We start from the raw sequence: 12460 nt of genomic DNA on the forward strand, positions 1-12460 counted from the left end.
TGTGGGGTGATGGAGACTGGACAGGAGGGATCTGGCAGCAGTTCCTTCCCGAAGTGTGAGACCTGGGTCTTGCGTAGGGTGGCCCAGGAACCCTGGCACCCAACGTGGTCCCCAGTTCCCCGCTGCTGTCAGAGGGAGGTGGGCCTTCAGGGACGAGACTAGACTGGGCTCATTGTGTTAGTTCGTGTGCGTGGGAGCAGGGGCACAACAAGCATAATTGCTGGCTCGGGTGGCCTGCCTGTGCAGGGCGCAAGCGGGTGCGGGCGCGGTGCGGGAGAGGGAGCGGGTGCGGGTATGTGCAAGGTGCGGGAGCACGCGGGGGTGAGTGCAGGTGCAGGTCCAGGTGCGGAAGCGTTGCGGGTGCCGGGCACGGATGTGGGTGCGGGTGTGTGCACAAGGCGCGGGTGCGGGCACAGGAGCAGCGTGTGCAGGGTGCGGGTGAAGCGCGTGCAGGGGGCGGCGGGCGGGGCAGGCGCGGCGGTGGCGGCGGTGACAGCGGCGCCCGCGCCTCCCCGCGCGTAGGTGTGCGGCGCGCTCCTGGCGGGGACGGAGCGAGCAGATCTCGCGTGCGCTCGCCGCCCGGCGCAGCCCAGCCCGGCCCCCGCCCGGCGCCGCGAGCCGAGGTGTCTCCCGCGCCCGCGCCCGTGTCGCCGCCGTGCCCGCGAGCGGGAGCCGAAGTCGCCGCCGCCCGAGCGCAGCCGAGCGCACGCCGAGCCCGTCCGCCGCCGCCATGGCCACCACGGTGACCTGCACTCGCTTCACCGACGAGTACCAGCTCTACGAGGATATTGGCAAGTAAGAGCCGCGGCGCGCGGAGGCTGGGCCGGGGACCTCGGAGGGCCGGGACCTCGAGGAGCCTGGACCCTTGGTGCCTCCAGCTCCGGGCGCACTGCGGCCCCGCGCGCCGCCGGCTCCTCTGGGCTCCGGGCCCGAGCGCACGGCCCCGCGCGGTCCCGACCCCCGAGCCCCGGGCCCAGGGCCTGGCCACCGGACCTCAGCGCGCACAGCCCTGCCCAGCCCTGCCCAGCGCGGCTGTCCGGCCGGGGCCCGGGACTCCGGGCTAGCGACTCCGCGCGGCGGGGGCGGCAGCAGGTGTCCCCAGAGCGCCCGACAGACGTGACGCATTTGGCGGCGGGGAGGTCAGAGAGGAGGGGCTCGCGGGGGCGGCCTCGGGGCCTGGAGCGCCGGGAGGGGTCAGCCGCAGCCCCAGAGGGTCGTCCCCAGCGTGGGCGAGCTGTCCCCACCCCCATCCGAGTGGCGGCGGCGGGGGTGGCGGGACCTGCTCGGCGCTTGCTCCTGCGCGTGGCCCCATCCGCGCGGGGGGTGCCGGCGTGGGAGCAGTCTCTGCCATGGGTCCCCTGAGGAATCTCGGTTCTGAAGGATTTTCCCGCAGATTTTTCTGGAAACAGGAATTGGGGGGCGAGGGGAGGGTGAGGTCAGGGAGCTTGGATCAGGTCATCAGGATGGGGATGAGCGGGTGAGGTGAGAAGCCCGACTGGGCTTCTGACTTCAGGTCACTGAGTGAGGTGGGGGCTGGATTTTGGAAGGTTGGTTGTGTGGGGAGCTCTCTGGGCAGGGCTCTGAAGGTTTGCTGCAGGTAGGGCCTCACGGGGAACAGGTGCCGGGGCGCTTCGACTCTGCTGAGCCACAAGAGCAATGTGGGGCGAAGCCTGGGTTTGGGGCCCCAGACTCGCTTTGCCTTGGAGTCAGAGATCGGGGAGTCCCTCAGTAGCCTTCTGTCCTGTCTGGGGTCTCCCCTACATCAGTCAGCCTGGCTGCACTTGGCGTCTTTTGGAGTCTCTAGCCTGGCTGGGCCAGAGCCCCCTCTTCCCTCTCCTCCAGGTTTCTCCTGATCCTCTCCATCCTCCCACACCCTCCTCCATCCCTCCTGCGTGGTGGGGGCGCTGGCGAGATTTCCTCTTACACACCCCGCGGCAGATCCTTTTCTTCCTTTACTAAATAAGCGTCTGGTGAAACCTTGCGGTGGGCGAGGGACGCTGATCATTGATAATTGTAGAGTGCCTGGCTGGAGGAGTGCGGGGGCGTGTTCATCCCCACTTCTCCCTGCACATGGGGAGGATTCGGGTTGAGGGGCAGGGAGCTGAGCAGAGTGGAAGAAGCTAGTGCTGGATGGCTCAGGGTAGGGGGGCAAGGCTGGCCCAGGGGACCCTTAGGTGGGGGGAATGGATGGGTGGGTCCAGCGCTCCTTCATAAGGGACTGTGTGTACCTCCCTGTGGACTCTGGGGACACAGGCCTTGAAGACACTTCCAGGGACTGGCTGGGGGCTGGAAGCTTGTGAGGAAGGGGGCAAAGGACTGAGGGTCCTCAGATGGTGGCCAGGTAAGCTTCCATGTAGACAGGAGGCCTCAGTTGTGCCCTGGGAGGGGTGGCTGGCTCTCCAGCTCTCAGACCCTCAGATGAACAGGTCTGTGACACCTGCTGTCCTCCTGAGGTATGTCCTGGCTGCTGTAGGGACAGGTTCTCTGAAGAACAGGTCAGCAGTGGGAAGCCACTTCTTCCCAGGGGATCTTCTTGTCATTTCTGCTTGTGCCCAAGAACACACACAACCTTACACTGGGCAGTCCTGGCTGCCTTCAAAGAAGCCTCTTTTAGGACCATCCCATACACCCCCCAGTTTCCTCAACCTGCAGCTCGCTTGGCCAATCCCTGCTTCACTTTGGTGTGAGCCTCACTGTGTCCAGCCGCAGGGTCAGGATGGCCCCGCAGCCCCAGCCTCCAGCTCCTGTGGTGACTGGTTTTCCTAAGGGTTGCCACTTACACTGGGGAATGGAGGTCTTTGGGGCTGCCTTCCCAAGGCTGAGAGGGGCAGTGCCCGCAGTGGAGGCTGGGTGAGGCAGAGACTTCGGGGCTCCTCCTCCAGAGGAGTTGCCACCAGAACAGAGCAAGTGTAGCCTTAGAGGCACCAAGAGCCATTCGCATGTGCTGTTAACAGTGAAGCCTGGTGTCCTGGGGAGTGCTGTGACCTGGGACACGTGGGGTGGCCTCCTAGCCAGGAGCAGTCAGCTCAGCTCAGCACACCTTTGTGGATCCCTGCTAGACACCAGGCCCTGGGGGCTGCCAGGGGCCTGACACTGCCCTTTTGGAGTGGCTCTGGGCTAGGCAGGGGACTGAGTGCCTTGGGGTGTAGCTGTGCTTTGGGTGGGACAGCTGGGAGGGTGAGGCAGGGCACCCAAGGGGGATGTCTGAGGCAAGGGCTGAGCCGTGGGAGTTGAGCCCATTCACAGGGCTGGGGTCTCTCAGTGGCCATGTTGGCTGGTTGTTGACAGTGCCTGCCTGGGCCACAGTTGGTGTTGCTTCCAGGCCCCAGGTGGACATGTCCAAGTTTATTTAAAGCTGCAGCTCCTGGCACCCAGTCAGGTGACGGTGAGCTCCCTGCTCAAAGGAAGGGCAGGCCTACAGCTGCTCATGTGTGTCTCGGCCACTGGCCATCCTCCTCCCCTGCCCCATCCCTCTTTGCTGTCTCCTGGGTCTACCTCAGGGGCCTGGGCATGGGGGTCAGCTGGCCAAGAGGAGCCACTTTCTGGGCCCTGCCCCACCCAGCTCCATGGATTGTGCCTTTCCTTGCCCAGCCTGGCAGGGCTCAGGGACACTAGCCTGGTGGCCAATGTCCTGGGATGCAGAGCCACCTTGGGCCTGGGGGACGTGGGAGCGGGTACAGAGCACAGCAGGGAAGCCCTCGGCCGGGCATGGACTAGCCAGCTGTATTTTATACTGGATAGATTTTAACAATCCAAGAAAATACCAGTAGTAATAAAATGAATACCAGTGTCTTCTCTACTCAGAAATGAAAACTGTTCATCTTTTGTCAGTTTGACTTTAAATCCTTTTTCTTTTTAAGTTCTAAGAAGTAAAGCATTACAAATAAATATTAAATAACCCATTTTCCTCCAACTACTGCATTTGCATTTTTACTCCCGGACTCTTTTTGGCACATTTACACACACACATAAGTACCCATAACTAATATATAGGATTCTTTTGTGCTTTCTTTTAAATTTATGTAGAAAACCTGGCACTTGTATTTCTCTCTGAACATAGTCTCGCCGATGTACTTGAGCTGCCGCATGTGCTCCGTAGTATGAACACCATGTCTACCTGCTGCAAATCTAGGTTGTCTCCAGTGCCCGGTCTCTCCCAGCACGCAGGTGTCCGCCGGGAGGGTGTGAGGGTTTCTCTGGGCTGCGTCCCTGGCGGTGGGGCTGCCCCTGAGGGTCTGCGCGCCTCATCTCAGTGGATACCACCACCGTGTCCACTCCCACCAGCAGGGATGGGGCCCTCCACCCTGGTGCTGCCGTCCCTTGGCATTGGCAGGTTGTAATGGTGGACAGTTTGTCTCGTGGAAGCTGTCTCACATTTTCTATTTAGGTGTATGAATCTTCTACTTTTGGAAGTTACCGTCTCCTTTAAAATATGGATGATCTATCTCCCTGGAAGAAAGTGGCTCCCATGAGGTTTTGGATATAATTTCAAGGGTTTATGGACCCCTCCTTTTCTGGGGGAGATGGCACGGGGCCTGTGGTCTACACTGTAAGAACATCTAAGGTGTACGTTACTTACAATGTTTGATTTTGTTTGACTCGAGTTGTCCAGGAAGGCTCCTCTCTCTACCCCTGATTCACAGACAGAGAACCGCATTCAGCGAAGGTCCTCAACTCACCCGAGCCGGGGCAGCAAGGGCAGCCCCTGAGCTCCAGTCCAGGGTGTCTCCTACCTCTCCCAGCTTGCCCAGAACCTTAGATGGTCCCCTTGATATGTCCTTGACTCCATCCAGTAGTACCCTGCGGGGCAGAGAGCAGGGGCATCTGTCACCTAGCCACTGGTGGGGGCATCGCTGCCAGCTGGTGGGGGCTTTCTGCTAGTAGAAGCATACTCTGAACCAGCAAATGGCCTGCTAGGTAGTTAATAGATAAACTTAGGAAATTCAGAGCAAATCAATTTTTGAGTCTCCAAGCTCTGAAGCTGGTTGCCAGGGAAGAGAGGAATTGGTGGAGGAGCTATCGTTATATTTGCTTTCTCCCTCCCTGGAGCACACCAGGCACTTCCTGCCTCAGGGCCTTGGCCGAGCCAGCCCTCTTCCCTGACTCCACCAGCTCACTCCCTTGCTGCTCAGCAGGCTGTCTGGGAGCCCAGCTCTGGTTCCTCATCGTCGCCAGCACTTCTGTTGTTCCAGTTCCCTCGAACTCTGCCCCATGTGACACTCAGGACAACTTATCCTCACAGAGGCAGGGGTCTGATCCCCTGTCCACAGTGATGTCCTCAGTGCCTGGCCCAAGATGGGTGCTTCTACCCCTGTGGGGAAGGGGTGGACCAAGTGGGCGTCTGCCTGCTGGCCCAGCTCCAAGGAGGCCAGCTTGAGTCCTCCTGGTCTTGATTCCTTAATGTAGGGTAGTTTAAAAAGAAGTCGCACATGCTGAGGTTGCTGGCAAGATGTGCATTAAGGTGATGCTAGTTTAGTTACTATTTAATGGTATTTTTATACCATAACCTACTTTGCTGAGAGCTAAGAATATATCTGCATGCTCGCTACCCAGACTCTTTCTTTTCTGGTAACAGTTGCTAGCGCTTAAATGGTGCTTATTATATTAACATGCTCAATCTGTGAAACAGGTACTGTGAGTATTGCCAAGTTTACAGAAGAGGTAACTGAGGCATGGAGAAGCCCCATCCCCTAGTAAAGGTCACACAGGGTCAGGGTTTGAATCCATGTTCTGCTCTTCCCAGAAGCTCATGACCCTACTCTAGTCTGTGTTTTAAAAACGCTATTACTCCACCAGCTGACTCATGGCCAGCTTGTGGTGTACTCTGACCTGAGGATTTTAGGCACCTGTCCTTGGCTGGCTGCTTGCCTTGCCTTTCTAAACCAAAGACACCATCCCTCAACTACCCCTCTGTTCCCTTTTGCCAGAATGTCATTTCCATTTGTTGTCAAAGACAACTAACACTCTGACCCCATTTGAGACGAGCAAGACTTGAAATTTTTATTAAACAAATTACCAGAGCAATATGGTCTCGTTGTAAACAAAACAAACACCCCCTCCCCAGTCGTACAGAGGCATACATAGTGAAATGTGACTTGTTTACGCTCAAGTTCCCTCACTTCCCGAAGTCCTTGGACTATTTCAGTGTCAGTGTGAGGATATGTGTGTGTACGTATATGCACATCTACATATATATCAGATATTTATGATTTCAAAATACAGATGGAATCACCATATATGTGATTCTGCAATTTGTTTGCCCAACACTTCTATGACTACCCCACATGTCAGTAAGTCTTTCCTAACGGCTAAGTGTCTGCCAGTTCTTAGTAGAGAGATGTGTACATACTTGTTGGTCACATCTTTTAAACCAAAAATTAGGAACCATCCTCTGACAAGCGTGATGGGATGATAGGACCCTATATTTGAAATCGGGGCCCCGGAAGTCCCGTGAAAGAAGGCTATGTCTGCAGCATGGCCGGCTGCAGGGGCTAGACCCATGGGAGTGGGCACAGGCAGACTTCTGCCAAGGTCAAGGCCCTCAGGGCTAAGGAGGACCCTTTCAGGTCTCACTTGAAAGAACTGAAGGACATGTTTTTATCTTTATTTCTTCTTTTTCTTTCTGCAAATCACCAAGAACAGAGGAGAGAGAGAAGTAATGTCTGGGTTTTCTTTCTTCTACTTAAAAAATTCTAATAGGGATGGTTACCTCATTTTTGCTCCATTGGCCAGAGTCCATGTTGAGCCACCCTAGAATTTAACAAGTAATTTAATGGAAAAGACCAAGTGGGGGAAATGTGCAGTGTCTGTGACCCTGGAAAAATGGCTCTCATGACCCTCTGTTATCTGATACCACCCCCATGGTTCAGGCAAGAGATGTAGTCTTTCTGGAAGTTTTTTTTTTTTTTTTGGCTAGTCAAGTGAACTTTCTGGAGATTTAAAATACATTTTCAAAAAAATTAACTCCCTCTCTCTTCCCCCACAAAAATGGAATCGGATTTGACTATTTTAAAGCATCTTTTACAGCTGCAACTCACATTTGTTAGTGTAAAGACATAAAAATGCATTATGTATCTACTTGGTTTTTAAAAAATTATCATATTGGCAGATTACACAGAAATGTATATTTTATTCATATAAAAATCTGAATTTGTTTAAAATAAAAACATCCTTTTATGTTAAGAGTTGGTGTTACTAGCTGCCAAACTTTGGGTGGCTCTTATCTCCTGGGTTAGAGGGTCACTTGTTTGGAGCTTAGCTCCTGGTGGACATAGTTCTTTCTGTATTGACATAACCATCTTAAAATAACTGAAGTTATGATTCTTTGTTAAGCCAGATACAAGCGCTTGTTGAATTGTAGAACAGATTGGCAATAGCCAGGCAAAGATTTAAGAAAATTTCATAGAAGGAAGCATAAAATCACAGGGGTGTAATGTGAGAACCATGGTCCTTGTTTCCCCATTTAGTGAACAACAAGTGAAGACTGGAGGTGAGGAGCTGCTCCAGCCCTACTGTGAAGTACGGAAGGTGCTGTGCCTTCCACTGGGTGCTCTCCAGGTGTCAAGCATGTCCCTCTGAGTGCCCATTTCCAGCAAGGAGCTGAGGAGCAGCCCCTGCCTCTGTCCCCCAGTGCTACATTCAAGTATTGAGAACAATGCCCAGCACACAGTAGGAGCTCAGCAGTGGCTCATTGACAGTCTGACTCACTCAGTCCTTGCAGCATAAAAGATGAAAGTCTTGCTGGAGGTGTTAGGTGGCCCTGCAGGTGTGTCCTTGGGGTCTAATGATGCCCACCTAGCCCAGCTGGGCTGCTAGTCTTACCACCTGGTGAGATGTAGCCTCAGGGTTGTCAGCACTTATGTACCTGCCATGGAGCTTGACTCTGAGAGGTTTGCGGCTCTCAGCCCACTTCTTAATAAAGTTCTTCACATTATTTCCATTCTTGTGGTGCAGCCTGGGATTCTCAGGCCGTCTGTTCAGGGCTTTCTGGGTAAAGAGCATAGGTCTTCTTAGAAGACAGACCTCCTGAAGAAGACCAGTATGGTGGGTCTCAGCCCCAGCTGTGCGTTGGAGGCCCCTGGGGAGTTCAGCCACACCCCAGCTAATCAGATAGCATAGGGGATGAGGTGTCAGTATGTTTGAAAAGCTCCCAGGTGGCTCCAGTGGGCAACTGCAGACCCTGCAGCAGACTCTGTACCTGAGGCCAGACACTGCCTAAGCCCACACTCCCTCTCACATCTCTTGGTTCTTTCAGAGCCTCACCTAACCACCTAATGGTGCATTTAGAATTTATCTTTGTTTCCAGGCGTTATTCCCCACACACCCCCCTGCCACCCCACTGTCCACATTGTCTACAGCAGCATTCTCCAGAAGAAGTGACATGGTACAAAGACGCACCATGTGTGTGATTTAGAATTTTCTAATACTTGAAAAGTAAAAACTAGTGACAGGAACTTTAATAATATATTTATTTAACTCTGTATCCAAAATAATATTTCAACATGTGATCATTATATAAATGATTAAGCTATCTTGCATTACTTTTTTCTGGTATATCCTTGAAACCTATTGTCTATTTTACACTTAAGATATATCAGAGTTTGGACCAGGCACGTTCCAGATTCTCATGGCTAGATGGTGGCAGCATCCACTGTATTGGATAATGCAGGGCCAGAGCCTAGAGGTCACCCTGTTCTTTTTTCATTTTTCTGTGTGTGTGTGTTTTTGTTGGGGTTTTTTTGCTTGTTTGTTTTTGTTTTTTGAGACAGAGTCTTGCTTTCTTGCCTGGGCGAGCATGCCATGGCCTCAGCCTAGCTCACAGCAACCTTAAAGTCCTGGGTTTAAGTATTCCTCCTGCCTCAGCCTCCCGACTAGCTGGGACTATAGGTGCCCACCACCACGTCTGGCTGATTTTTCTATTTTTAGTAGAGTGGGCATCTTGCTCTTGCTCAGGCTGGTCTTGAACTCCTGAGCTCAAGTGATTCTCCTGTCTCAGCCTCCCAGAGTGCTAGGATTCCAGGTCTGAGCCACCGTGCCTGGCCCATTTTTCTGGCTTCTTTTAAGCATAATAGTTTTACAGTCTTAGTGGTCTTAGTGTGTTCCTAATTTCTTTTGCCCTCCTGAAGACTTATGCATTTATTCAACAAGTCAGATTGCACGTTTACCATTTGACAGGTATTTTCTGGGTGCTTGGGGAACAGCAGTGAACAAAGCAGTCAAGGATGCTTGTTCTCCCTCAGGCTTTGGGGAGAGGTGGGGAGAGGCACATAATAATCATAAAAACTAAACAAATTATATGACATGACAGGGTAGAGGTGATTAATACCCCTAGGAGTAATTAAGAAGACTCAAGAGGTGGCACCTGTAGCTTGCTCAATAGGTGGGGCCCCAGCCACATACACTCAGGCTGGTGGGTTCGAATCCATCCCAGGCCAGCTAAACAACAATGACAACTGCAACAACAACAACAAAAAATAGCCGGGCGTTGTGGTGGGTGCCTATAGTTCCAGCTACTTGGGAGGCTGAGGCAAGAGAATGGCTTAAGCCCAAGAATTTGAGATTGCTGTGAGCTGTGACGCCATAACACTCTACCGAGGGCGACATAGTGAGACTCCATCTCAAAAAAAAAAAAAAGAGAGAGAAAGAAAGAAAGAAAAAAGACTCAGGAGTGCCAGTTAGGAGGAAGGTTTCAGCTATTAGAGGAGTGGTCAGACCAAGAAAAAAAGAGAAGATTCTAATTGTCAAAATCAAGAATAACAAAGGGAACATTACTACCAACCTTACAGAAATAAATAAGGAAATACTATGAATAATTATGCATCCCCAAATTAGATAACTTGGATGAAATGGATATTTAGAAAGACACAAAATACTGAAAGTGACTCAAGAAGAAATAGAAAATCTAACTAGACCTACTATATATAGCAAGTAGAGATGAATTAACAATTTAAAAATTTCCTGCAAAGAAAAAGCCCAGGCTCAGATAATGTAACCGGTAAATTCTACCGAACATTTAAAGGAGAATTAATAATGGTTCTTCACAAACTCTCCCAAAAAACAGAAGAGGAGGAAATTCTTCCTAATTCATTCTGTGAATCCAGTAATACCCTGATACCAAAACCCAAGAAACCTACGTAAGATACTACATACTAGTATCCCTTTTGAATATATATATAAAACATTCTCAACAAAATAATAGTAAAACCAATCTAGCAGCATATAAAAAGGATTATACATTACAAACAAGTAGGATTTATTTCAAGGATTAAAGGTTGATTTAACATACAAGAATCAATCACATAATAGAACAAAGAAGCTATATAATCATCTCAATACATGCAGAAAAAGCATTTGACAAAAGCCAAATACTCTTTCATAATAAAAACACTCAACAGACTAGGAGAAGAAATTTCCTCAACTTGATGAAAGACATTTATGAAAAACTCACAGCTAACATCACATTTAATGGTGAAAGACTGAAAGTTTTCTTCCTAAGATCAGAAACAAGACAAGGATGTCTGCTCTTTCCATTTCTATTCAACATGGCATAGGAGGTTCTAGCCAGGCAATTAGGCAAGAAAAAGAAATAAAAGGCACCTAGATTGAAAAGGAATAGATATAACTATCTCTTTCTGCAGACAGAAATGGACATGCTCTGGTATGTAGAAAGCCCTAAGAAACCCACTAAACAGAACTACAAAATGAATATAGTTGCAGGATATAAGATCAGTATACAAAAATCCATTGTATTTCATTATACCAGCAATTTTCAATATCAAAATAAAATAAGGGGGAGAATTCCCTTTGTAATAGTGTATAAAGAGTAAAACACTTTATAATAAATCTAATAAAAGAAGTATAAGACTTGTACAATGAAAACTACATATCACTATTGAGAGAAATTAAAGAAGACCTGAATTAATGAAAAGATACCTCATGTTCATGGATTAGAAGACTTAATACAGTAGAGGCTCCACAGCTGTCCACCTGCCTACCCTGACCACTTCCTTAAGTTGACCTAATTTTCATAGACTAGACATGCACCATATGTATGTCTCAGTATAGTAAGCCTAGTTCCTTATGTTGACTACCTCTGTATATTGACCAGTTTGTTACAATCCCTTGGGTGATCAACTTACAGAGGTTCCACTGTATTGTTTAGTTGGCAGTATACTTCAGATTGACCTATAAGTTCAATGTAATACCTACAAAAATTCCAACTGGATTTTTTGCAGAAATTGACACACTTGTGCTAAAATTCAAATACAAGGGACCTAGCATAGCCGAAATAATCTTGGAAAAGAAGAGCGAAGTTGTGAGACTCACATCTCCTGATTTCAGAACTACATGCTAGGATTATAGGGGTGCAGTGGCTCATGCCTGTATTCCTAGTACTCTGGGAGGCTGAGCCAGGAGGATTACTTTAGCTCAGGAGTTTGAGACCAGCATGAGCAAGAGTGAGACACCTAAAAATAGAGCGAGTCACTCCTAAAAGTAGAAAAAAATTCTATAGTATAGAATGTATACTATAGGTATTATGATGCGCCTAGCTACTAGGGAGGCTGAGGCAGGAGGATCACTTGAACCCAGGAGTTTGAGGTTGCTTTGAGCTAGGCTGAGGCCATGGCACTCTTGCCTGGGCAACAGATTGAGACTATGTCTCAAAAAAACAAAACAAAAAACAAACAAAAAAAACTATATAGCTTCAGTAATCAAGACTATTGGCAAAAGGATAAGCCCATAAATCAGTGGAATAGGATTGAGAGTTTAGAATAAATCCATACATCTAAGATCAGTTGAATTTTGACAAGGTTGCCAAGACAATTCAATGGGGAAAGAATAAAGATCCATTTAACAAATGGACAATTGGGTTTCCACATGCAAAAGAATGAAGTTGGAACCCTATTTGACACCATATGCAAAATTATTAATATATAAATGACTCATAGACCTAAATGTCAGAGCTAAAAACATAAAACTCTTAGAAGAAAATATGGGAGTAAATCTTTGTGACTTTGAATTAGGCAATGGTTTTTCAAATATGACACCAAAAGCATAAGCAAGGAAAGAAAAATAGTTTTAATGTTAGACTTCATCAACATTAAAAACTTTTGTGCTTCAAAATAGGCCATAAAGAAAGCAAAATAGAATAGCCCATAGACTGGGAAAAATATGTACAAATCATACATGGTGGCCATAAAGTTCATGTACAATTTTTTTTATGGCCACCCTGTATAACTGATAAGGGATTTGTATTCAGAATAGTTTTAGAAGTCTCACTACCTAACAGTATAAAGAAATGATGCAATTCAAAAATGAGTAAAGACTTGAATAGACATTTCTCCAAAATAGATATATCAAAGCTGTGGCAAATAGCACATGAAAAGCCGCTTGGCCATTAGTCACTATAGAAATGTAAATCAGAACCACAGTGAGATACCACTTCATTCCTGCTAGGATG

General features: G+C 49.1%; 1 protein-coding gene across 6 annotated transcripts in view; it reads left to right on the plus strand.

Moving 5' to 3' along the window:
- Window positions 1–500: 500 nt before the first annotated feature.
- The window catches only part of CAMK2B (calcium/calmodulin dependent protein kinase II beta), a 99900-nt gene continuing 87940 nt past the window's right edge, over window positions 501–12460 (plus strand). For all 6 annotated transcript variants that reach the window (XM_053608407.1, XM_053608409.1, XM_053608411.1 and 3 more), the window contains exon 1: window positions 501–795. In XM_053608407.1, the coding sequence (XP_053464382.1) occupies window positions 731–795 (65 nt within the window). In that variant the 5' untranslated portion in view covers window positions 501–730. The remainder of the gene's footprint in view (window positions 796–12460) is intronic.

This window comes from Nycticebus coucang, chromosome 11 (assembly GCF_027406575.1).
Source record: "Nycticebus coucang isolate mNycCou1 chromosome 11, mNycCou1.pri, whole genome shotgun sequence".
NCBI lineage: Eukaryota > Metazoa > Chordata > Mammalia > Primates > Lorisidae > Nycticebus > Nycticebus coucang.